The 26,853-nt window shown below is 43.1% G+C and overlaps 1 protein-coding gene across 4 annotated transcripts in view; it reads left to right on the top strand.

Annotated features, from left to right (window-relative positions):
- Positions 1-26,853, top strand: part of HMG20A (high mobility group 20A) — a 71,033-nt gene that overhangs the window by 29,461 nt on the left and 14,719 nt on the right. For all 4 annotated transcript variants that reach the window (XM_077828534.1, XM_077828533.1, XM_077828537.1 and 1 more), the window contains 5 exons: positions 12,039-12,131; positions 14,157-14,304; positions 16,825-17,037; positions 20,012-20,144; positions 20,628-20,659. In XM_077828534.1, coding sequence (XP_077684660.1) covers positions 12,043-12,131; positions 14,157-14,304; positions 16,825-17,037; positions 20,012-20,144; positions 20,628-20,659 — 615 coding nt within the window. In that variant the 5' untranslated portion in view covers positions 12,039-12,042. The remainder of the gene's footprint in view (positions 1-12,038; positions 12,132-14,156; positions 14,305-16,824; positions 17,038-20,011; positions 20,145-20,627; positions 20,660-26,853) is intronic.

The following is a 26,853-nucleotide window of genomic DNA, read 5'->3' as shown; positions in this document are numbered from 1 at the left end:
GACCTGGCTGCACTCCTGTCTTTAAATTAAATAATTTTTACTTACTTGTAGACAAATTGGCTCTAACCGATTTAATGTTTATTTACTTCAAATAGATATATCCAATGACTTAAGAGTTTCGTACTAAACAGACCTAGAAAAATCTGCTTTAAAAAATTATCATTTGGCCTGAAGCTGTATGTTACTGCCTCATAGGAATGGTGGAACTATGAGTCTATGAAACAAAATACCACAATACTGCTGTGGTGGAAAAGTCAGTCATCCCGTGCAGTTCATGCCATCATTCACTCTTGCCTCCTCTCCCGACTCTCACCTCTACTACACTGGGGTGACTCGCTGCAGTTTATTCTAGATCAGAATTTGGATCATATAGTGATTTTCATTGTACCTAAGCACAACTTATTAAAGCTTCCATTCTTTTCTCTAAGTAGGTGATCTTTCCAGATTTTTATTAGAGAACCTTCTTTTATTCAAACTACGGACTGCCATTACAACAATTAATGCTGAGACAAAGATAGAGTAAAGAGAAAGGAAGCAGGAAAATATAGCTGAACTCTGTCTCTTGAGGGCCATTCATTTCCTTTATTCTTCATCTCTCTCCCTTTTCATCCTGTCCATCAAGCGAGACAGCAGCTCTCTCAGACGTTCACAGGATTGGCAGATGCAGTTAGTTCTTCCCTCCTTTATTCAGTAACAATGTCAAAAAGTTATATACATGATTGTAAAGTTCTTGGTGAATGTGAAGTACAAATGCCTGGCTAAGTGTTTTAAATACAAAACTACCAGGAATGCTGTAGCGCCTTGAAAGCCACCAGGCCTCTTCCTCTCTTCCCTAGTAAGAAATACAGTCCGAGATGGGGTTTGGGAGGTAGAGAATAAAAAATATTCAAAACAACTGGCAGTCAGCTCTTTGGAGCCTTGGGAGAGTATACAGCATATGTTATGAAATGTACTATGGGCTACTTAAACACGAACACCACACATTTGTTTTGGTACACTGCAGTGATAATACTGTCAGGGTCACACTGAAGACAGCTTTAAGAGCTGTTTGGATTAAAATTTTTAACAACTTACACTAAATAATTACGGAATAAGTCCCTTTCCCATTTCAACACAGCTCCACATCTTCACTATAACTCTCTTCACTATGGCCAACTCTGACTAGCTAACGTTTTCTGTTCCTGCCATTTCACCCTGTTTGCCTTCCTTACTCCCTCCCCTCCATAATAAAAGACCCTTAACTATCTTCCTGTCTCCTCTTGCATAAAGTTCAAACTCCTTGTATGATTGCTAAGGTAAAAATGTTGAAAGGGACCATTCTCCAACTAAATTGCGGATTTGAGGCTGCCTAGGGGATTTGTGCACATGATTGTTATTGCACATGCAAATGTAGACATATAAGCAGGAGCAGCTTTCGCATGGGTTCACTGGTGCACACACACAAATCGTGAAAGCAAGGGGGCAAAAACAGGCAAACATACACTTCTCCCTGCCCAGTGTGGAATGGGGGGGCCTGGGTTGGAGAGTGAGCTTGTTCCTACACTTACCCTGCAGTGGCATTTCCTGTTCCATGTGATAGGGTGCAGCTCGGGGAATTGGGACTTGCCACACTGGATCACGGTGCCACTTGATCAAATCATGATGGAGGGGCGGCTGGCCCAATTTTGAGTGAGTGGTGTTATGACGTGGCACGCAGGGTCACAGCACCACTCAGGTTTGGCCAAGCCACCCTGCCATCATGATCTCCACTTTGTAAAAAGTGGACATTAGTACCAATGCAGTAAAGACTAGACTACACTCTTAAAGCTTTTGTTCAGAAGACTCCATATAGTAAACTGCATGATTCTCAACTGATGTATCTTGGAACGATGAAAGTACAAATCCACCCTGCTGGATTTTGACTCTTATTCTGTGGCTTCTAGGCATTTTAAAACTAATTCTTTTATAACTAATCCATATACATCAATTAAATGTCTTTCCAAAACAGCTACTTCCTCTCAAATCAATCAATCCCCACACTCCCACGCACACAATTCTCTAAATAAATATCTGCTCTCCTCCCTCCTCTTCTAGAAAACAGCTAACAGCACCTAGGCCATTGTGCTCCTTGTCTCACTTTTCCTGCCCAGTTAAAGAATTAGTGGTTCTGGATTATGGTGAAAGCCAGTCCTGCAGCAATGGGTGGGGTGGCTGGACCACCTTTGGGACACAGCAAAGAGCCTACCAGCTGCCTCAATCTGAGGATATTGGCTGGGATTCTGGTGTCACAGGATGGGTGTTCAATACCTTGTACTATCCTGGCACAACCAGGAATGTGGCAGCTATACCATTGTTCTAATTCTAAGACTCTGCACAACACTACAGTTCTGTCCATATCTCATCTTTCCATTGTTCTCCACCTTGTCCTGACCACCAATTAAAACCCTTCCCTTGGGGTACCTCAAGGGACGAAGACAGTGAAAACATCTCCTTTCCCTAGGGCTTGAATCCTATCTATCAGGGGTCTTACTGCTTCAGAAAAGTGCAGATGTCTCCCCTGTTGAGCCGGTGTGTCTGCCTGAAAGGGTGTTTATTGCAGAATTGAAAATGATTAGTCTGTTGACTAAATCTCAATCACACTCTGCTGCCAGTGTCCTGTGGATTAATTTAGTGTCTTATTCTGAACAATTTCAGACAGAAAGAACTCAAGGTGGCACTAACATTTTTCTGTATAGCTTCCCAAAGCTCAACAGTAATAGACCTAGCCCTTTGCTACTCCATTATACAATAATTCTCTGCTCAGAATGCAACATAAATTGCCATACATTTAGGGATAGTAAAGGGGATACTAAACATCAGATATTTAACATATGGAAGTAAAATAGCATAATTCAGAACAGAGATGAGGCCACTGTTGCACTACTGATATTTTTCCAACAGATACAGGATTTTGTGTGTTTTTTTTTTTTTTTAAATACCAATTGGGATAAAAAATGTGTAATGTGAGTATAGAGCTGGGAGTGAATTAGATATAAATGTAGTCCAACACAGTCTCAAGTGAGGGGCCATTCTCTGGGTTGAGAGTTGCTGTAGGGGAAAAATCTGGGTATTGAGGGGAAGTGGTGGTGAAAAATAATATCTAAGAGTGGGGTCATGGAAAAAGATCTGGAGGGTCTGTTTTGGATAGTTGGAAAGATTTATGGCAGAGGGCCCAGCTGGTCTTTCTGAGACATAATCCGCCATAGCAAATGCAAAGTTCTGGCTACTGCAGGGATATCAAAGTAGCTGGTGGAGTAAATTTTTTTCAAAGTAACACAAACAATTTAAAACTTGCTAAATAGCCCAATAAGAAGGGAAAGTATTTTTGTCTGCATTCAGATTAAAAATGCAAAGTCTGGGTTTTTTCAGGTGCCAACATTACTTCCAATTTTAATTCTAGAAGTAGTGTTTTGGGGGAGAGAAAGGAAAACGCATGTATGTAAAAGCTGTTGTTGTTGCATAGGTGGACGTTTAACTTCTCCCAAGGATTTAAAAAACAAAATTTCAAATGAGTTGACAATATCCTCAGTTACATTTTGTGTGCATTTTCTATTGTATTGCTTTTGTTCAGTGTGCACACTAATCTTTAAACATAGAAGCCCTATCCACACTGCAAGTACTGTGGTGGTTTTGTAACTTGTTCCTGATACTCCCTCATCTGTCCCAGTTTACAACAAACATTGTTTTGAGTTGTGTTTACACTGCAGCCTTTGTACATCACAGCTGACACTGCTTGTGCATTCACATCTACCATTTCACTTAACAGTGCATTCTGGGAAAATCCAAGTAGTTATCCCATAGCCTTCACAGTGGATAGAATGCAAGGGGATATGTATACAGAGTGGTGGCATCAGCACATGGTGGCAATGTGTCTTGAAATCTCCATCTGCCCGGAGAACTGGGGAAGCAAAATTGGCCAGTTTGTGTATGTAGGCATGCTAGGGGATGGGAGGGACCATCTGCTCTGCAATAAATAGGTAGGCTGAACTCTTCAAAGGAAGATGACCATGTGCTAACAACACAGGATGCTAGTAAGGGTGGAACACTATTAGCTGCTGTCAAGGCTGATTCCCCAGTCTGGCACTTTGAGTGCAGAAGGTGGGGGCCCTCAAAGATTCTAAAAATTAATACTGGACACTCCAGGCTTGTATTAAACTTCCAAGGTTACAGCTTTTCTCTGACCTTGGATGGGTAGATGCTGCCAACAGCCAAGTACAAAAACCCGTTTGAGAACCCAGGATGGCGCACTTGGGAATTCCTTCCTGTGGGGTACCTTCAAGCCCACCCCCACCCCCTGGGGAAGAGCTGAGAAAGAAAACAAAGGAAATCAGCTGTTGCCACCAGCTAATTAAACAACATATGCACAAACCTCTTAGGGACACAAAAATCCAATCCTGTTCTTAAAAAAGGTAAATTTTATTAAAAACAAAAAGAAAGAAAATACATCTTGAACTTAGGTTTTTTGCTAGATTTTTAAAAAAAAAATTACAAGGATTAAGCATCAAGATAGCTTCTTGAGGTCCAGCTTAAAGGTTATAAGCAAAACAAAAGTACTTGGGGTTAGCACAGAGGAGTCCACAAGCCATAAAGAAATAAGAGATAAACCTAACCACGTCTTCCTAGACATTTCCTGATTTACTTACATATCTGGGGTTTCAAATGAGTAGTTTCTAGGTATGATCTGGTGATTTTTCATACCTGGCCCAAAGCTTTTTACATCATAGTTCCAGCCCATCTGTCTCTCCGGGAGAACAACACAGACAGACAAAGGGGAAGCTTTTTCCTAATTTTAAAAAGTTCTAGCCTTCCCATTGGCTCTTTTGGTCAGGTGCCCATTCCCTTCCTTTTACCTATGGACTTTAAACCATTTACAGGTAAAGCAAGTAGAGAACAGCTACTAACAGGAGTTTAATAGCTAACTGTCTGTTTGGGTGTCCATAAAAGGGAGCTACGACCTCCCTTCATTTATCACAGCTGCTACATTCGTTAACCAAGTATTGACCATGCAGAATATGGCAACAAACCACGTTTGGAGCTTACCATGCCACTAACTGGTTACAACATTGGTTAAAAATTGTAGTGCGGTTACCTGCACTGCAGGGTGCCTTTGGTGGCTCTTTACTACCCATAGTAACAAGAGCACAAGCAGCTCATTAACTGTCATGGTGGTGGCTTTTGACCCTCAGTGTCTGGCTGAACAGATATGGAAAATTCTAACTAACTGGCTTAACTACTAGCCAATCCAGGTCAAACACACAGAGGGAAGTTTAAAAGAGCAACTTTCTGGGGAAGAGGGTTAGTAAAATGAGACCACAATGTTGGCAAGGCTTTGTGGCTACAGCTGCAAAGGTTCACACGACTGGCAGCTCTTTCATACATTCCTGGAGCACAGTGGAGATTTCCTGTAGCCGACTGGGTTGAAGGAATGGTTTGCAATTGTACTTGCTAAGCAGGTAACCTGGAGGCCTTTTTGCCTCTTACCTTGCTTCTGCTCCTGCTGGACCGAAGCAACTGGAAGAACAGGTGACAACACCAGCAGCGACAAGCAGAGGGGATAGTGGCAGGGACAGAAAGTGAGGGCCCCATTACTGGTCCATGCTCCCCACCTCCTCAGATACTCATCATCCATCTAAATGGTGGCCACAGACACCATCCAGATCCCATCCATCCCAGCCATAGCTAACAAGTTTTGCAACTCCAAGTCCTACCCTCACACTGCTCAGGGAAGGCTACTATGTTTATCATGAACTGAAGCTTATGGTTCTATGCAAATTATTTTAAAAACCTGCAAATTGACCCATCAAATAACTTGCATAAAGCCCCACACATGGATGGCACAACACTTAGTAGCTGTAAATGACGTGTTGGGTAGATGGAGGACTGCAGCACCACAAAATGCCAAGAGTTTACTTCTCCAGTGACAGAAAAAGACTCTACATTTATTCTTTTATGTTGTTGGGTGTGAAAGGGACCTTCCTCTTCCCCATCGCTAGCTTCCCTCCCCTTACTACTCTCATACACAATTCTGTTTCTCTCCCATTCAACTCCATCTCCTGGTAACACACCAAAGAGATCCTGTAATAGGTGAAAAGAAAAGGAGTCCTTGTGGCACCTTAGAGACTAACCAATTTATTTGAGCATGAGCTTTCGTGAGCTACAGCTCACTTCATCAGATGCATACCGTGGAAACTGCAGCAGACTTTATATATACACAGAGAATATGAAACAATACCTCCTCCCACCCCACTGTCCTGCTGGTAATAGCTTATCTAAAGTGAGCATCAGGTTAGGCCATTTCCAGCACAAATCCAGGTTACCAGCAGGACAGTGGGGTGGGAGGAGGTATTGTTTCATATTCTCTGTGTATATATAAAGTCTGCTGCAGTTTCCACGGTATGCATCTGATGAAGTGAGCTGTAGCTCACGAAAGCTCATGCTCAAATAAATTGGTTAGTCTCTAAGGTGCCACAAGAACTCCTTTTCTTTTTGCGAATACAGATTAACACGGCTGTTACTCTGAAACCTGTAATAGGTGATACACCTATTAAGAGAAGCCTCTTTAGTAGGGTGCCAACCCTCCAGGATTGTCCTGGAGTCTCCTGGAATCGGCATCCATCTCCCAGTGACTATTAAAAGCAATCCAGAAGATTTTAATAGGCTATTTTAAGAAAATGACATTATGTCATGTTGGGAAAAACAGTCTCCCAGAATAGCTTCAGTCAGAGTTGGCAACCCTACTCTTTACTAATATCTGTAGGACTCTTCTTCTGTCCATGACGGACGCAAATGTACATCCTAGAAATTGGTGGAAGAGGTACCATGGCATTTCCTGCATGTAGTAGTGAAATGTTTTTCAAAAATGTCTCACTATTGCTTATACTGGCTCAGTTTCAACAGTGTTGGTGATGTTGAGAGACCTATCATTGATATTCAGGTGGCTTTTTAAGCATCACATTGTTTACTGTAGCCCAGGGCAGCTCTAATCAATATTGTGCTTAAAATGGCAGTAGTATCCCTCCAATGGGGCTCTGAACACTGATAATTCAGGTGGAGCTGAAACAGTGTTAGCAATAGTGGGAAATTTTTTAAAAATGTCTCTGGGGTAGTCAAGGCTATAAAGAAGTGAAGCTGAGTTTAAGTGGGTTCTTGTGGAGCTAACTATAGTAATGTCCTTTATATTGTTTTTTCAGCCAAACAGTAGGCCATAAAAAAAACTCCAAGAAGCTGACAGTGTTGTTTTAAATCTGTGTTCATACCTCAGACACAGTGGTATGACTTTAATCGTGTAAATAAATGCTTTGGTCAGAATTCACACTTGCAAAGCTGTACAAGTATTGTCACAGGACAGATAGGTCTGTGACTAGACTATTAGATTCCCTTCTCTCTCTTCCCTCCCCCCCCTTGTCAGTTTGTCCCCACATTGTTCAATAACTGGATACAATAACTTCGCCCTCCCAAAATATAATTTTTTACATTTTTTAAATGAGTCTTGCTGCTCTGCCACTTTGAGGCTGACTGACCATAACACGGGGGCTGAGGGCTTGAATGCTTTCGGGCACAGAGACCACAACTGAAGGGCTAATGGCAGGAAATGGCTCGAAAGCCCCAATGCTGACAAATCACCCCTGACCTACCATCCTATGCAGATTCTCATCTCTTTTCAGCCATTGTGTTGGGAACTGCATTTTTTTTCCTGTCTATTGAAACAGTTTAGAAGCTGTTGCATATTCACTAGTATTTGACCTTTTTCTTTCTTTGGGGCCTGCCTGTACACTGACTGAAGGAATTAGTATCAAAACCATATGGGTTAACTATAACAAACTTTAAAGAAGAAAGAAGTGTGTGTTCTGCTAGCTTCCTGTGTTTATGTGGTCTGCTTGTATGTTGTTAAGTTTGATGTCCGGCTGATTCCCCACAGTTTGAAAGCAAGCTGAAGCTCTGATGCTGCTGACTGGGTCCAGATATAGAGAGTAACCTAGTCAGAAGGGTCATGCTGGGCATGATGGACAGAAAAGCACTTTGTGATGGTTTGTACACCAGAAGACAGTATATAGTATCTCAAGGCATGTGTGGATTGGTGAGTGCCACCTGATTGTTGAGGCTGGGATTCTGAAGAGGCCCTTGACCTCTGGGAAAGCTGTTGGAGAGACCGTCTGCAAAACACAGAGTGCTTTCTGTGCTTCAAAGAAGACATACACAACTTTTTCATATATATAATTTTAAAATATTTATGTGCAAAGTTTGCTCTAGTTTTCTAAATACTCTTTTCTATTAGATGATTTCAGGGCTCATCTAAGATAAGATTGACAGCACTGAAGGAGGTTGCAAGCTTAATAGCTGTATGTAACACAAAGCAAAACTTCTTCATTATAGTTTATTAACTTGCTCCATTCAGAGCATCTAGTACATGGTGTAGGGCCAGGATTACATTTAGCTACTGTGCTTAACCAACTCACCAAAGGGATCAAAGAAGAATTCAGTCTCCAATTTAATTGGCTCTTGCATTCAGTGGTGGATTTAGAGTTAGTGGGGCCCTCTGCTCAGCTTCATTTTTGGGGCCCCTCCCTGGGACCCAGCCAAGAAAAAGAACATTCTCTCTTATCTCCCCCCTACCTCTGTTTTTCATTCTTTTTTCTTCCTCCTCCTCCTATAAGTAATAGGAAGTAAATGAAAATAAAGTGAGGTACCTTGATTGTTTTTGTAGTCTAACTTATTTTTCCACAGACCACTTGAAAATTGCGGAGGGTCTCGGTGGACCACTTAATGATCTTTCCGAATATTGTTTGTACTGTTAGCTAACTATTATAAAGTGCTTTGGATAAGAGCACTTTATAAAAAAAAAAAATGTAAAAAAAATTGGGATGTGGGATCTGGCTAGGACTTAGGGTGCAGGAGGGGGCTGGGGGTGCAGGGTCTGGGAGAAAGTTCGGGTGCAGGAGCAGACTTGGGGTTGGGGTGCAGGGTCTGGCCAGGAGTTAGGGTGTGGGAGGGGACTCAGGGCTGGGGCAGGGGCGTGGAACGCTTACCTGGGGCAGCTCCCATTTGGTGTGAGGGGTGCAGGTGGGGATGTGGGGAGGGTGGAGGGGTGCAGGAGTCAGGGAGGGAAGGGGCTAGGGGTAGGGGGGTGGAGGAGTCAGGAGGCAGGGGGTGTTGGGGTGCAGCAGTCAGGGAGAGCAGGGCGTGTGAGGGGGTGCAGGAGTCAGGGCAGGGGGTGTGGGCTGGGGTCTTGGGGGTGTCCCCAGCCCCCTTCCCTGAGCGGCTCACGGCAGGGGGCTGGGGAGGGTATGTGTAGGGGGAGAGCATGGGGCTCTGCCTTTGCTGCTCCCTGCCCCAATTCCATCCCCTTCTCCAAGGCTCCACCCTCACCTCTTCTCCGCCTCCCCCTCCCCCCCCAGTCAGTCTGTGGCCCGCTCCTCCCCCTCCCTCCCGGAGTGATCTGAGTGCGGGCAAACAGCTGTTTGGCAATGGGGGAAGTGCTTGGAGGGATGGGAACGCACAATTGCGGGGGGGGGGGGGGGCTTGGCTGCTGGTGGTGCAGCGCCTGCAGCAGGAGCCGGCAGGACCAAGCTTCTGCCCCCGCAGCTGCCTGGCCCTGGGGCCCCCTGTCATTGGGGGGGCCCCATGCCAGGGCACCCTGTGATTTACTGTAAATCCACCTCTGCTTGCACTGTCTCACAGTGCTTCATTTAAGAACCCCAACCTTGATTTGGATGGATCATCTCCTCAGGTGAAAGGAGAATTCAGACCCTCTGTTCATTTCATTCAGGATTAAAATGCTTCACTTTACTCCACCAATGTATCCTAAGCATTTCGTATTTTAGGGGCTTTCAGATCTTTACTGCAGTCATTTTTTCTTTTTTATATGGGAGATTTTCACACTTAAGAATGGTGTTTGATATAAAGAATTCCCATAATAGTAGGAACCAATATTGGACTTCTGCCTTCCTGATTGAGCCTCTTTCTCTTACATGAATAAGATGCACTTGCCTTTTCCCATAACAGGTTTATATTTAGCTAGAAACCCAAACTTCGTATTTTTAGTTACATTCAAAAGAAGAGGGTCCCTCACTCCAATCCCTTATTGAGATCATTAGGAAGGACACAGTTAAGAAAGGAGGAAATAAAATGGATTTCCAGAGGTAGAAAAACACAGGATAGGAAATAGAGAGAAGATACTGACGCCTTTACTTCCCTCTCACCACCTTCTACCCTTACATATACTATATATACACAGAATTTTTGTGTGGAAATCTTGAAAGCATAATTTCCATTCCAGGTGGAAATTAGATTGATTTGAAGTGTCCATTTCACCTAGAACTTACATTGATCTGCTGATTAGGGAATTAACTGAATACTTACTTAAAGGAATCATAGGGTTAGAAGGGACTGCAAGGATCATCTAGTCTGCCAAGATGCAGGATTTGCTGGATTTGTTGCCAAGATGCAGGATCAGTATATGCGCAACAAATGGCCTTCTTAGCATTCAAAATAATCCAACTTTTCCACACTGATTGTAACTGTTCCTTCAAGCACCTGTTTGGTAGTGAACCTTGCATCCTGCTGCCCCTCTTTTTTAAATAATATTGCCTTACTAAGTCAGTTACTGTAGAGCTTGGGAATTTTTCAGGTCTTTTCTTGTTGTCCTTGACCATCAAGATACCCTTTTAAAAAACTGTAAAATAGCCAGAGTGTTTAAATGTGAGACTTAGCCTGGATCTGAGTCTCTCACTTGTCTCGCTCCAATGTGGGGATTCTGTGGGTTTGTCTTCATTGCAGAGTTAACCCAGGTGATCAGCACCCAGGTCTGAGCGCCTGGGTCTGAACAGCCACACTGCAAAACTTTAGCCAAGTCACTATGTCCTCACTTGGTTTCAGAGTAGCAGCCGTGTTAGTCTGTATCAGCAAAAAAAACTGAGGAGTACTTGTGGCACCTTAGAGACTAACACATTTATTTGGGCATAAATAGCCTAAATAAAGCTTATGCCCAAATAAATGTGTTAGTCTCTAAGTTGCCACAAGTACTCCTCAGTTTTTTTATGTCCTCACTAGTGCTGCATTCCACCATGTGTGTTGCTAGGACTTCTGGGGCATATTCCTTGGTTCTTTGTACTGCATTAAGGTGACCAGCTTTATGATTCTTTCCTATTGAATTGTTGGAGAACTTGTCTGTCTTTCTGGGCACATGGGGAGAATTGTGGGAAGGCACTGGAGGACTATTAGAATACTATCAGAGTATCAGATTTTTGCTTATGACTTCATTGCAAAGTGGGTGGGTTACTCATCTGAGTAAAAACAGCACCTGGGCTCCAATCTACACCCACCCCTAGGGCACCCAACAGAGGAGCAGAGAGGAAACAGATTACTGTGAAAGCACCTCTCTATGTGGGTGAGAAATTTTTGTGGGTGGGGTTGGGGCAAAACCAGTGTAAGAGCCCTGGTAACTCTGCAGTGTAGGCGTACTCTAAGGGTAGGAATGGAATTTTTCTCTTTCCATCAGGGTGAAACTTTTTCTGATAATTGTAGTGATTTCTTTTTCAGTGATCTTATATATGTTCTGCTAGGGGTGGGTATGAAATAAGCTTGTATTCATGAAGTTATTCCTCCACAATGCAACAAATATTGCATAACAATACATTGTGAAAGTACAGGAGTCAGGAGAGGAAGTGAAAACACCAACTCAAATTGAAACTGCAAGGAGGATTTAGGTAGGTAGGCAGAATGTTATTTCCCACTAAGATGCCAACAATCTTCAGTTCTGATTATAAATACCTGATTGATGGGACCAACCTGGGATAACCCAGTAATATAAATTGGTAGCTTCATGTCACACAATCAAATCTTTTAGGTCCAAATAATTCAAAAGATTAACCAGGGTGCAGGATTAAATTGAGGCTGATGTGTTGTGTTGCTTTTAAGAACTGGCAGTTAAGTAATACTTGCAAAGACCGATCATTAAATGGGCAGGACACTTGTGAGAAGTAATTCAAATGTTAATTTTGCTTCCACTTTCCTCTTCACAGAGGTATGGAGAACCTGATGGCTGGCTCATCTCTACCCCCACTGTTTGCAGATGATGATGGCTCAAAGGAGAGCAGTGATATGCCCACAACTGGGTAAGCAACTGCTGCTCTAAATTCAGCTCACAGATATTGTCTCTTTGCAGACTCTCCAGAGAAAGTACTCCTGATTGTACACTCTTGCTACTAGACTGATTGAGCGCCATTAATTTTCTCTTTCACCTGTACTCTTCTGGTATTTGTAACATCTTGCTTTCCAAGAACAGCCTTCTAGAGCGGGTCTGCAGATATGGTGATTGTTTTCTTTATTGTGCTCCAGTGGCACCACTGAATTTCTGTTAAAGATACATTCTTGATTAAGGGATGTCCAAGAACAGAACTGATAAATTAATACTCTTCCTATCTATCAAACAAATTGTCCTTATTTGCACAGGCTATAAAGCAGTGGCCCTGGCTTAAGTACTCAACAACAAAAGATTAGATTCTTTTTCAGGAATACTTTTTTTTTAAGCATGGTTGTGCTTTAACAGGTTTCTTTTCTATTCTTTAGACCTCCAAGGGGAAAATTCACATCTAGCATAAGCAGGTACAATTCTGTGTAATTAAACATAGAGACACCTGCTTATACCAGGTCCGAACTTGGCCCCACATCTCTGGGCCTCAAGATTTGCTGACACGAAGTGTGGTGCATGTAGGAATCTTGACATGCTGTTAGGAGGGATTAAGGGAATGATCTTTCATCACCTTTCATTGAAAGTCCATGCACCACACTTGAAATTTTTCCTGCTCTGTATTTGTTAGTATATTGGAAGATTGTGATGCCTAAAGTGACTGAAAATATCACTGTGGGGTTCTATAGGTGTTCTCTCTCTCTCTCTCTCTCTCTCTCTCTGTATGCTTAATGATAATAAACCATGTTTTGTTTTGTTTTGTTTTGTTTTTTCTAACTGCTGGCTCTGTAATCTCAACCTGAGATCTGAAAGTCAAGCCTATCTGTTTCTCGGTTGTGTATCATTATCAGTAAACCTGGCCCAACTAATATGTATTTCAGAATAAGGTGCTGTAGAGGTGTGCAGCTCTCTGTACATGTCTGATGTTGCACAAACCAGAATAAGAATTAATCTTGCTTTGTTGTAGTTATGTTAGCTCTACGTCACTAACGGGAGAAAAAAGTAATAAAAATTTTTTTGTCCATTGACTAAGCAGCTATAGCTTTGAATATACACAGGGAGCAGATCTCAAAATTGTTCAGATCTATGAATTATTTCATTAAGAACAGTGATTAGAATGACCAGTGGATTGTTGCCCTAAATCAGCAAGTCCCCAAGATCCATGCAGATCTCTGGGGATCCACATAGATAATATACCTCCATATAGCTGCACTGTTGGCCTCCATACCACAAGCAGCCTGATTCCTGCAGGGTGCAGCCATTGACTGAAATGCCATCTTCATCATCTCTTGACTGAAGAATAACAGCCATTCAGGGGCCTAGTGGGAACTAATGATACTGGAGTCTGCTTCAGATATCTAGGTGTGTCAACAGGAGACAGTACTGCAAAGAGTTCCATCCCAAATCCCATGGAACCCCAATGGCACAGAACACTTATACAGGGCTATAGGAAATGCATACAAGAAGGTGCAATCACTTGGAAGAGGATGAAGATAAGACTCTCTACTCTGTACCTTTTTTGTCATTCTGCTGGTGTTCCCCTGAACAGAGCTGCAGGGTTCACGTGTTTTCAATCCTGCTCCCAACTTTCCTTCATATGACTGCATGTTTGATTATTCTTTGAAGCAGATAGCGTTTAGTTTTGTTTGTGTTTGACTTGTGCAAGCACAAGTTCCTCCGAAAGTTAGTTTTCTTAGGACTGTTTTGTCTCCATCAGGACCTAGGGGAGCTTTATCTAAATCCCTGGTAACTGCTGTAGACAGTGGCCTGGAAATCACATAGCCAGATGGAACATACAGCTGTCTGAGTTGCTGTTTTTGTAATGTCTCACCTTTTGTCTGGCCTCAAAGTTGCATGATAATTGCAACATCATTGCACAGTTCAGAGGAGCAGAGGGGAAGTAGATTACTGTGATAATGCCTGCGCTTTCTCACACAACTTGATTTTCCAGGTTAGCCCACTCTGAGGGGTCACACAGTGGAGGAGCTTCGCAGTCTGTGAACAACCCAGACTTTGTGGAGGACTTGTCACAAGTTCAGTTGCTGCAAAATGAGTCTTCTAATACAGCTGAAAGCAGCGAGCAGAGACTTGAAGAAGAGGTGAGCTGAAATAATGTAGTTAACACAAACGACTTATTGATTGAGAGAGCAAAGCATGGGCTCTCCTCCCCATCCGTCACTTTATCCAGTCAAGTTTTTTCTTGTCGGTTACCAGTTTTCATCCATCCACCATATCCAGGAGGCTTTTTTCATATCTTTACTTTCTATAGCTATTTCTCCTCTGTTGCACAATCACTTTCCTATAGTCAGGAAAACATAGCAGGCAGACCCTCCAAGAGCGATGTCTGTGGCACTCCTTAGTTTAGCAAACCAAGATCACTATTTCAGTGGTTTGCCTACCTTTCCTTCTTTCCTTTCTCTGGGGAAATAGTACAATCTAATGATTTGAGTAGGGGACCGAGACTCAGACCAGAGTGCTATTCCCAGTTCTTTCCCTGATTTACTTTGTGACCTTGGACAATTCACAACCTCTCTGTGCTTCAATTTCCGTATCCGTAATATGGGGAGAATCACACTTATCCACCTCTATAAATGTTTTGAGATACTCTAATGAAAGGTATAAGTGTTGCTAATGCTTTTTAGACTGGAGTTGTGTATCATCTTTACTGATATTGATGATTTAGAACATTGGTTCCCAAACCGGGGGGGGCGTGAAGAAATTCCAAGGGGGCGCGAGGCTGCCCGGCCCTTGAAGCTCCCAGCTGGGGAGGCTAGCCCCCAGCCCCTCCCCTCCTGTCCGCCTTTCCCTGTAGTTATGCCGCCATGCGGGCATCATGGCTTGTACCCGTCCACCTCCCAGGTTTTCCAATAAGCCAGTCCTGCCATTCAGAGCAGCCTGATAAGGGGGCGGGGAGGGGGAGGTTGGATAAGGGGCAGGAGGTTCTGGGCAGGGTGGTCAGGAGACAGAGAGCGGGGGGGTTGGATAGGCGTGGGAGTCTCGGGGGGGCCTGTCAGGAGTGGGGGTGTGGATAGGGGTCAGGGCAGTCAGGGGACAAGGAGCAGGGGGAGTTGGATAAGGGTTGGGGTCCCGGGAGGGGGCGGTCAGGGGACAAGGAGCAGGGGGGGTTGGATAGGGAGTAGGGTCCTGTTGGGGGGCGGTTGGGGCGGCAAGTCCCAGGAGGGGGTGGTCAGGGGGCAAGGATCAGGGAGGGTTGGATGATGGTAAAGGAGAGGTGGGGGGCTGAGGGTTTCACGAAAATTAAAATGGGGGCATGATGCCGAAAAGTTTGGGAACCACTGATTTAGAAAGTTGAAGAACTGAAGCAAATGTCTGATCTCAAAGTGCTTTTACACAGACAGATTCTATGTCCACCCTTGAAAGCTATATTCAGTTTTGATGACCTCATCTCAAAAAAACTACAACAGAAGTAGTGAAATGCCAAAGAAAGGCAATCAAAGTAATAAGAAGCCTCAAGGAGGGGAAACTTCCATTCCAGGAGAGATTAAAAGAATAAAAGAAGGGCTACATGATAGCAGTATACAGCATAAGAAGATAGCATTGTCCAGAGATTATTACAGAAACATGGAGTTCAGAGAACTCAAGCAAATCATTTAACTGCCCTGCTTCAGAGTTTCTCCACCAGTAGACTAGGGACAATACTCAACTGCTTCTGTAAAGCTCTTCAAATTTCTGATGAAAGGAGTTTTAAAAGTTCAAAGTAATTTATAATGATGTCCATAATAACAGTGAGCATGGGAGGAAAGGCCCAGTGGTATTTCTACATTATTTACATTATTTGTTTACATTATTCCATGATACAAGAACACTGGGAAACATAATATCCTAATGCAACAGATTAAAAGGGAAAATATTAGTTAATATACAGTATGATAGATAACATGCGGAACTTTCTACAGTAAGATACTGAGGCAAATAGCTTTGTAAATTTCCAGAAAGATTAGGCACTTCCATTTAGAATAAGAATAACATCTGCAGTTATATTAGCTAGGATGACAATTTCATGAGCATTTACTCCTCATGCTTCATGGCATAAAATGATTATAGGCTGTGGTCAGGAAGAAATATCCCATGGCATAATATAGCACAATTGTCCAACTACACTGGTTTTGTTTGTTAGTTAGTTTTCCCACCCCCCTCCTTCTGAAGTAACTAGTATGTGTCACTGCTGGAGGTAGGACAGTGAAGAAGATAAGTTCCATTACAGTGTGTGTTATATTCCTAAATAAACGTTTTAGTGTCGTTCAGTTGTACGATCTCAGTGTGGTGGCGCCGGTCTCAACTCACAGTCCTACAGCTAGAGAATCATACTGGGATGATGAAGATACCATCTTATTGTCCCATGGACCTGCAGTGATGCTACAAAATAATTTCTGATGATGAGGCTCATTTGTCTGGCTTTGTTTACAAGAAGATCACGATTAGACTAAAGTGAAGTTTGAACTTTACAGAGAAGATAAGTGAAGAAGCTTATATTGCAGCCACATGCACTTTATTAAAATGTTTGAGGCGTGAATATTTGTTCCTTCCAGGGGTAAAATTATTTATTTGATTTTTTTTTTCCCCATTCAGTCTGAATTTTCTTCTGTTTCATTTTGCAGCAAAGAACTAAACGAGGAGGCTGGTCCAAAGGGAGAAAGAGGAAGAAACCCCTTAGGGACAGCAATGCCCCGAAATCCCCCCTCACAGGGTATGTGCGATTCATGAATGAGCGTAGGGAGCAGCTTCGAGCAAAGATGCCTGAAGTCCCTTTCCCAGAGATCACCAGGATGCTGGGCAATGAGTGGAGTAAGCTGCCTCCTGAGGAGAAACGGGTACCATTAACTTTCCTTTTCCTTGCTGGGGAACTGATTATTGTTTAATGGGAACACTATTGCTTACTGAGGAAGTTGACACCAGTATTTGGCCATGACAGTGTTTAGGAAGGTGTTTTTAGATGGGGTGCAAAGGCCCTTAAGGGGTAAAGGAAGGAACCCTCTTGGGACAAAAGTAGCTCTCCCTAGTCATTGCTGGTGGAAAATTATATAGGCCCTATAAACAGTGCAAGGGTATATGCAGGACATGCATGAGTCTTTCAGAAGAGAAAGATAGGCAGACCAGAAGGGATGGGCTGCTTACAGCTAGCTGGGGTAGAGCTGGTTTTTTGACAACGTATTTGTCCATTTTCAAGGTCTGCTAGCCATGTAAAGAAAGCATAGCTCTGTAATTTGTGCTAGTGAGAGTGTTCTGTTAATTTTAGTCTCTATAAAAATCTGTCCCAGGAATGAGATTTTGTTTTTCTTACACCATATTCTGGTTGAATCTCTCTTCATCAGTTTACCTAGGCCTTCTGCACTATACCTCATATGTGAATTATGGCAATGGCCAGCTTGATTTGTTCCTTTACTTCCTTCCACTGGAGCGGATGCCAGCATCACTACTAAATTTGTACTATTTGCACCTGATTTCTTAATTGTAGTTAAGATTACATGACAGAGTTCAGTTTAACAGAAGCTTTAAAACCTTTATTTTGTAAATATCTCATTGCAATAACAAAAACATAAACTATAAACTTTGGGTACTATTTGAATTTTTCATGTTTTTTTTTATGAAAAATGAATTGATACAAAGAGAATAAGAGCTCAAAAATCAATCAAACCCTTTGGGTTTTTTTTGTAACGAAATGTCTCATTTTTTTTCTTTGTACCTTTTTTGCAAGAAATCTAAAACATTTTCTGTCCTTTGTCCACATTGTTGCTCCTCATGTGCAGATTCCTAGAATATCAGTTACACATTGATAGTGTTTGTCCTTACAGCATTTGATAACATTTTAACCATAACAGAAAATGTGTGTCAAGGTCAGCTTGCTGAATTTGATGACAAATCTGCTGCAGAATGATTGCCGTCACTCACTTCTAGGGGCAAAAAACAAAAAAAAAGATACTCCCTTAACAAATAACTCTGTAGCCTAAGGAAGGCTGGGAAAGAGGAGACCAGGTGTTCAAATCTTTCCTCTTTTAACTGCTGTTTAAATTCCTGTGGAATTCACTGGACTACCCTTATTATTGAGTCAGATCCTGAATCCAAACCTAGAAGACAAGGAAGGGCTGCTGAACACTCTCCCCCTCCACTCCTCCCGCGGTCCCCTCCCAATCCCATTTTTAAGAAATAAGTTAGCAGTTAAGTTAACACTCCAGGCCCGGCACCCAGGTCTCCAACATGACAAACCCCAGTCTTATGCACTGCACCACACTGCCTTTCAGTGTGACTAAATTAGGCTTTGGATCTCCTAGCTTTAACCACTATAAACCACACTCCTCTTCCAGAGTCAGGAATCAAATCCAGAATTCCTGATCATCAGTATTCTACAGCTGACTAGAGAGTACTTGTATAATTCAGTGGGAAAGCATGTTTCAAGTCTCTCTCCATTGTCCGGTCTCCAAAGAGACAAGAAATTACTCCTGTCAATCAAGTGACAACAATCTAGCTATGGATCTTTCTCCCCATTATCAGAGGAGCTATGTACTAAGGTACACTAAAGCTGTATAAAAATAACTAGAAAACTGGCAAACAAAAACTGCATTTAGTGGCAGGTAGGGTTGCAGCAGGACACAAGCCATCCACCCAAAACCATAAAAGGATGGCTATAAGAAGCTTAAGGAGTAAGACTTGTGGAGTCCTTTCCACCTTCAGATTGCCTACAGCATTGTCAATAATTCACTCTAATGCTAACATAAGGCTTTCATTTCCATCTCCAACTGACACTTAGAAGTAATATGTACTCGAGTGTCATCAAACTTGCAAAACCTTAATAGTGACCTCAACAGTGTTAAGGCAAAATAATGTCCCAAATGCATGGAATGTGTGATAGCCAGATATACTAATTGATATTAGTTGATATAATGGATATAAAAGCATATGAGGTCACTGTTGCGGTTTTGCCCGAGTAATATGAATAGGTTTGCATAATACTGCATGATATAAACTTATATGGGGAAAAAGCCTTAAGCATATTGTACTGAAACATGATAGCAGGGAAGGGAGCATTTTGGTGAAAGGGTCCCGTTAATTCCCATGTTGTGTTATGGCTATTCTTTAAGTGGTTTGCAGTCCAGCAGTTTCTATATTGTTCAAGAGTTCCCTGCATTAAGCAGATGTATGAAAATGCTTCAAGTTTATTTCTTAAAAAATAGACTGAAATATCACTAAGGCTTAAACTGACAGATCCCTCTTGGTTCTATTCTCTCTGTAAACTGCGTGTTCTCATAGTACTCATAGTAGCTACGTCTGTCCCCCCATCAGATGAGAGGACAAGATATTGTGTTGCAGCATGGTATCGGCCTTTCTCCTAGGGGTCTGAAGGTGAGAAAACACAGTACTCTGCTTCAGGAGACTGACACACCTTAGCAACAATCTGAGCCCCTAAGGGTGATCCATAACCAGAGCTTCCTGTTCAACAGCACATAGTGCCGGCCACAAATATCCAGTTCATAAATATTTTCTGACTATGTGAAGATAGCACTTGGCTGCATTGAGTAGCCTGATAGCAAGTCACCTCAGCATCTAAGTAAACTATTGCAATCGGTCTAGTCGAGGAGTAAGTTTAATGGGATGTTGATTTGGATAAAATATGTTACTATTCTGGAGTGCTTTTCTCTCTGTTTTTATCCTTTCTCAGGTTTCCGTGTTCTGAATCTCTCAGGCATTCTCACTCATTTTTCTCCATTCCTTTCCTGTTTATCTAGGTAAGATGATCATGTGTCTGATTGTTTGGGTTTTTTCCTGAAGGGCTCTGTTTTCTTGTTGCAGCGCTACCTTGATGAAGCAGATAGAGATAAAGAACGGTACATGCGGGAACTGGAGCAGTACCAGAAGACAGAGGCCTACAAAGTCTTTAGCAGGAAAGCACAGGACAGGCAGAAAGGCAAATCACACCGGCAAGGTATTAAACCATAACAAAAATAGTGCCTTACAAGTATCATGACAACTCTGGCCACATTCAGAAGAGAGGATACTGGGCTAGACGGACCATTGGTCTGACCCTGCATGGCAATTCTGTTAGCTAGAGTGATAAACACTAGACAGTTAGCTAGAGTAATAAAAATATCCAGGCATATAGTCAACTAGCAGGTATCAAACACTTTTTTATAAAGCCTGTGACAGTTACACTGCTTAGAACATACTCGTCTGTGTTTGCCTAGATCAGTGTGCGTGTGTGTATGCAGAGTGATTAGGTTTATGTAGACATTAGTGTGCCTTGTGACAGGTACATTAGAAAAACCTAAGGTAGATGGAGATACTGTGTGCTAAAGCCCTTACAGTATAACTAGACAGATTGTGTAGCTGTGCTTTTGACTTGTACAGCTAACTTTCTCCTTCAGTTCTCTTTCATTCCAGGATCATCTTATCTTTTTGTTTGTTTCAGATGGAACACGACAGACTGCCCACGACCATGAGGTAAATACCTTACTTTCTTCTACATAGCAGCGGGCAGGACCACAGCTGGTAAAAATTGCCATTGAAGTCAATGGAGTTATGACAGTTTACACCAGCTTAGGATCTGCCCTAGATATAGATTTATGCAAATTTCTCACCCTTTCAATACAGTTTTTTTGGGGTCTTGTGCAATTGAGTAATTTATGTGCTGTTTTTGGTGCTTTCTGCTAAATCGGAAGCTAGTCCATGCAGATATAAGTGATCTGAAACAAATTGGAAATGGAGTTTAGGGTTTGTTTTTAAAAGGGCTGAGGCCAGCCTCTCCTTTTGTAGGTGTAATTTGCATTGCAAAACGTACACCTGTGATTTGGAACCTAGAACAAATTCTGAGTGTAGGTCAGAATAATTGTGTCTTTTACGTACTTGAGGTGTATGTGTAATTCAATTTCAGGTGCAAAATTGCAGGTGAAAATTTTGGAAGCAGAAAAGCCTGCAAATGGGAAACTGTTCTTTTGAAAATATGGCATGTAATGTCTAGGACAGGGGTGGGCAAACTACGGCCCGCAGGCCGGATCTGGCCTGTCAGGACTTTGGATCTGGCCTGCAGCATTGCCACCCCCATGGTGCCGCAGGTCCTGTGCCGCTCCGGGAAGCGGCCGGCACCACATCCCTGCAGCCCAAGGGGAAGGGGTAGAGGGCTTTGCGTGCTACCCTCGCCTGCAGGCACCGCCCCCCGCAGTTTCCATTGTCCGGGAACGGGGAACCGCAGCCACTCGGAGCTTCAGGTGAGGGTAGCATGCAGCGCCCTCTGCCCCCCCACTCTGCCCCCAGGGGCCGTAGGGACGTGCTGCCGGCCGTTTCCATTAGTGGTGCGGGGCCAGGGCAGGCAGGGAACCTGTCTTAGCCCCGCTGCGTGCTGCTGCCACCCTGGAGCCGCTCGAGGTAAGCGGCACCGGGCCGGAGCCTGCACCCCAATCCACTGCCCTGAGCCCCGTGCCGCACCCTGCACCCGAATCCCCAACCTTGAGCCCCTGCCTCACCCCTCCTGCACACCAACCCCCTGCCCTGAGCCCCCTCGTACACCTGCACCCCTCCTGCGCCCCAACCTTTTGGCCTGAGCCGCTTCCTGCACACCACACCCCCTCCCACACACCGCACTCCCTCCCGCACCCCAACCCCCTGCCCCAGCTCTACGTTCATGGCCCTGCATGCAATTTCCCCATGCAGATGTGGCCCTCAGGCCAAAAATTTGCCCACCCCTGGTCTAGGACATTCTTATGGCCAGCTTGAGTCATAGACCGATCATGCACAAATAAGTTGCACCTCTATGTTATTGTTCCAGTGCACCAACCACCATGTGGCTTTTTCCAAGGTAAGGGAGGGGAATGGCCAAGTTGGTGGGAGACCTGTTGTAATACCTGTTAGCATACCAAGTAAGTGAAGAGTAATGAAAAATACTGCCTTGCTTTAACAAGACTCTAGATTCCCTGATGTTAAACAGACACTAAACCTTCTGTATCCTGGTTGACAACAAAGTTATCCCTCTTTCTGAAGTGCTGTAATTGTCAATCTTTTAATAGAACCAAACACAACAAGGGCCATTTTACATAGGGTCCCAGGCCAGGTGCTTCCTTCACAGTCACCAAACTGTAGCAAGCAAATAGGAAAAAAACAAGCAGATGAATCATCCCCTTTTTCTATATGGACAAGAGACTTTCCTGCCAATGCTCTTCCTCTGTGAGCTCCCAGCCAGCCCCCTTTTCAGGGAAAGTCATCAGTTTTGGTACCTCTTGGTGGGTTTATTGGAAGGATGACTGGGATGGTCACTTGCCAAGCCACTGCAACTTTTTAATTTCTGCTGCTCCCGTCTACTTTAACAGTAATACATTTCATTTCCAGGGAGCAGCTTTGGTTGGATGCTTTCAGCTCAGATGCGTTCTCCCACTGACCCGCAAAGCCAAGTATTCCCTATCAGACAAACCTTTAGAAATAGATGGACTCTTAGGATGTCTAATATGAAGTGCCTAAATCTGCATGCCACGTGGGAGTTGACTTTTTATTAGTAACCCCCACAAAACAGTGTAACCCTGTCCCAGTCAGTAATATAATACTTGTACAAAACACACAACACACATAAGTTTTAATAGAATTTGCATGAAGTATGATAATGGCCATTTAACTTAGATTACATAAATATTCTATTTAACAGCAGTGTTCATGTGACAAGTCACTTCAAAAATTCAAACAGGCTTAATTCTTATCCTTCAACATATGTAATATGACTACTGAAAGATCATCATTATCTAAATGCACTCATGGAAGAGAGTTGACCTCCTGCACATCCCTATTGCGTTCTTATGCTCCATCCGAGCAGGGACTGCTCATGTGGAGCTAGGAACTCTGCCGGGTAGGCACTCTGTTCTGAAAGTCTCCTCTCCCCTCCTCTTCAGGATTTTCTGCCTTTTCATATTTGCAAAACTCTGTACACAAGTTACCTAATAAATCCTCACAACAACTCTCTAAGAGTAGGTCTACACTTACAGTGATGTGCAGAGTACAGACACTGCATGTCTAGCTATCACTACTATAAATAGCAATGTAGACAGTGAGGCATTGCTTAGGCGAATAGATTACAGACATGCCAGAATCTTAGGGGGTATACCCTACATGCAAGCAGTGCTTCCCATATCTACACTGCTATTTTTAGCAGTGTAGTATTCCTCTGCCTCCCCACTGCTAGAGCCTTCCACTGCAACTTGTAGCTATACACCACACAGTCCGCCTTTCACTGCAGCGTGTAGCTATGCATACCCTACACACCACTGCAAGCGTACACAAGACCTAATATAGGTAAGTAGTGTAACTGCCATTTACAAAGGAGGAAACTGGCACAGAAAGGCTAAGTGACTTGTCCAAGATTGCACAGCAAGTCACCATTAGATTTAAGATCTCAGGAGCTCCTGGATCCCTGTCCTATTCTTCTTCCTCTAGTCACTATTGCTTGCTGTTTTGGTAGTTCTATGACCATCAGAGAGGATCTGCTAAATTATCTCTTGCAAAAATTTAGGAGCATCTCTGGGTCAAGGAAGCTTTTCCTCAGTGGTAATAGTTTAGTTACCATAGACAATGTTGATATCACTTTAGCATTTAAACACAGTGCATGTGCATAGCAATGACCTTCAAAATGTATAGCAAAGGACCAAAAAATGAAGTAAATTTGAATTAATCACAATAAAGTATATAGATTAATCTTCACATAAATCCCATAGTCATGAATTTTTATGTGGAATATTACACATAATGAACAGTGACTCCTGTGAACTTTATTCTTGGTTTAAAATAACTGAGATTTTGTGATTATATGCTCAATATTTCACACTAATCAAAAGTGACCTTACCAACCTCAAATGTAACAAGACTTTCTACAGTGGTGTTATTTTCCCTTTCCTTATGACATTGCACTGTTTGTGTGGCCTGTCATGACACCCTTATGTACTTGTTTTCTTCTGCCCACAAGTACCTCTCTTCTCTCTGTGTTCTCTGTGTTCTTCTCTTTCCCTGCTCTTCTGCTCCACCTTTTCTGAAATTGTTGGAACCGGAATAACCCCAGCTTCGTGCAGCTGATTAGAAAAACATGCCTCCTTACTGACACGGCTTCCATTAAGTGACGAATCCACTCTTAGGAGAGGAGGGCTTGCTTGATGATGTCTATAAGGTAGAGTACAGTGCAGGGCAAATGGTCTGACAGAGTAGTTGAGCACAACAAAAATTGTCTACCAAATAGGGAGTATTCATTATAATACAGAGCACTTGAGAGGTACGCATATGACCATAACAGGGAAGATATCATTCAAACAGACCTCTCTTCTCCCTTCTTTCTCCCCTTCCCCACATACCCTCAATCTTCTATCCCTATTAACAGGTTTCAGAGTAACAGCTGTGTTAGTCTGTATTCGCAAAAAGAAAAGGAGTACTTGTGGCACCTTAGAGACTAACCAATTTATTTGAGCATAAGCTTTCCTGAGCTACAGCTCACTTCATCGGATGCATACTGTGGAAACTGCAGAAGACATTATATACACAGAGACCATGAAACAATACCTCCTCCCACCCCACTAGCCTGCTGGTAATAGCTTATCTAAAGTGATCACTCTCCTTACAATGTGTATGATAATCAAGTTGGGCCATTTCCAGCACAAATCCAGGTTTTCTCACCCTTCGCCCTCCCCCCCCCCCACAGACTCACTCTCCTGCTGGTAATAGCCCATCCAAAGTGACCATTCTCCCTACAATGTGCATGATAATCAAGGTGGGCCATTTCCAGCACAAATCCAGGTTTTCTCATGCCCCCCCCCCCCTACACACACAAACTCACTCTCCTGCTGGCAATAGCTCATCCAAACTGACCACTCTCCTTACAATGTGTATGATAATCAAGGTGGGCCATTTCCAGCATAAATCCAAGTTTAACCAGAACGTCTGGGGGGAGGGTAGGAAAAAACAAGGGGAAATAGGCTACCTCGCATAATGACTGAGCCACTCCCAGTCTCTATTTAAGCCTAAATTAATAGTATCCAATTTGCAAATGAATTCCAATTCAGCAGTTTCTCGCTGGAGTCTGGATTTGAAGTTTTTTTGTTGTAAGATAGCGACCTTCATGTTTGTAATTGCGTGACCAGAGAGATTGAAGTGTTCTCTGACTGGTTTATGAATGTTAGAATTCTTGACATCTGATTTGTGTCCATTTATTCTTTTACGTAGAGACTGTCCAGTTTGACCAATGTACATGGCAGAGGGGCATTGCTGGCACATGATGGCATATATCACATTGGTGGATGTGCAGGTGAACGAGCCTCTGATAGTGCGGCTGATGTTATTAGGCCCTGTGATGGTGTCCCCTGAATAGATATGTGGGCACAGTTGGCAACGGGCTTTGTTGCAAGGATAGGTTCCTGGGTTAGTGGTTCTGTTGTGTGGTATGTGGTTGTTGATGAGTATTTGCTTCAGGTTGGGGGGCTGTCTGTAGGCAAGGACTGGCCTGTCTCCCAAGATTTGTGAGAGTGTTGGGTCATCCTTCAGGATAGGTTGTAGATCCTTAATAATGCGTTGGAGGGGTTTTAGTTGGGGACTGAAGGTGACGGCTAGTGGCGTTCTGTTATTTTCTTTGTTAGACCTGTCCTGTACTAGGTGACTTCTGGGAACTCTTCTGGCTCTATCAATCTGTTTCTTCACTTCCGCAGGTGGGTATTGTAGTTGTAAGAATGCTTGATAGAGATCTTGTAGGTGTTTCTCTCTGTCTGAGGGGTTGGAGCAAATGCGGTTGTATCGCAGAGCTTGGCTGTAGACGATGGATCGTGTGGTGTGGTCAGGGTGAAAGCTGGAGGCATGTAGGTAGGAATAGCGGTCAGTAGGTTTCCGGTATAGAGTGGTGTTTATGTGACCATTGTTTATTAGCACTGTAGTGTCCAGGAAGTGGATCTCTTGTGTGGACTGGACCAGGCTGGATTTGTGCTGGAAATGGCCCACCTTGATTATCATGCACATTGTAGGGAGAGTGGTCACTTTGGATTAGCTATTACCAGCAGGAGAGTGAGTTTGTGTGTAGGGGGGCGGAGGGTGAGAAAACCTGGATTTGTGCTGGAAATGGCCCAACTTGATTATCGTACACATTGTAAGGAGAGTGATCACTTTAGATAAGCTATTACCAGCAGGAGAGTGGGGTGGGAGGAGGTATTGTTTCATATTCTCTGTGTATATAATGTCTTCTGCAGTTTCCACAGTATGCATCCGATGAAGTGAGCTGTAGCTCACGAAAGCTTACGCTCAAATAAATTGTTTAGTCTCTAAGGTGCCACAAGTACTCCCTTTCTTTTATCCCTCTTAAGAATTTCAAGTCCAGTGTGTCTCTGAATCCCCTAATGCCAATGTCAGTGTAACAGCCCAATGAATAATTTTCCAGGCTGACATTCTGGAAATGTCTCCTTCTCATTTAAGGACAAAGATAGAAACAATAAATTTTTTGTTTCTCTTTTAATTTATGAGAAATGAGAAAACGACACTCAGCCTGAACATATTAAGCCTTTTCAATGAAGGGGTAATCAAATCCTTATGATTTTAATCCCCTGAGCAAGCCTCAGAGTGGCTTAAGTATTTCTGAGCCCCCAAGAGAATCCTTTACATGCTGGGTAATGTACTTGGCAATGGAAGAGTGCTGA

Source organism: Eretmochelys imbricata, chromosome 10 (genome assembly GCF_965152235.1).
Source record: "Eretmochelys imbricata isolate rEreImb1 chromosome 10, rEreImb1.hap1, whole genome shotgun sequence".
Lineage (NCBI taxonomy): Eukaryota > Metazoa > Chordata > Testudines > Cheloniidae > Eretmochelys > Eretmochelys imbricata.
Note: the sequence above shows the minus strand (reverse complement) of the source record. Positions and strands in the feature narration are given on the sequence as shown.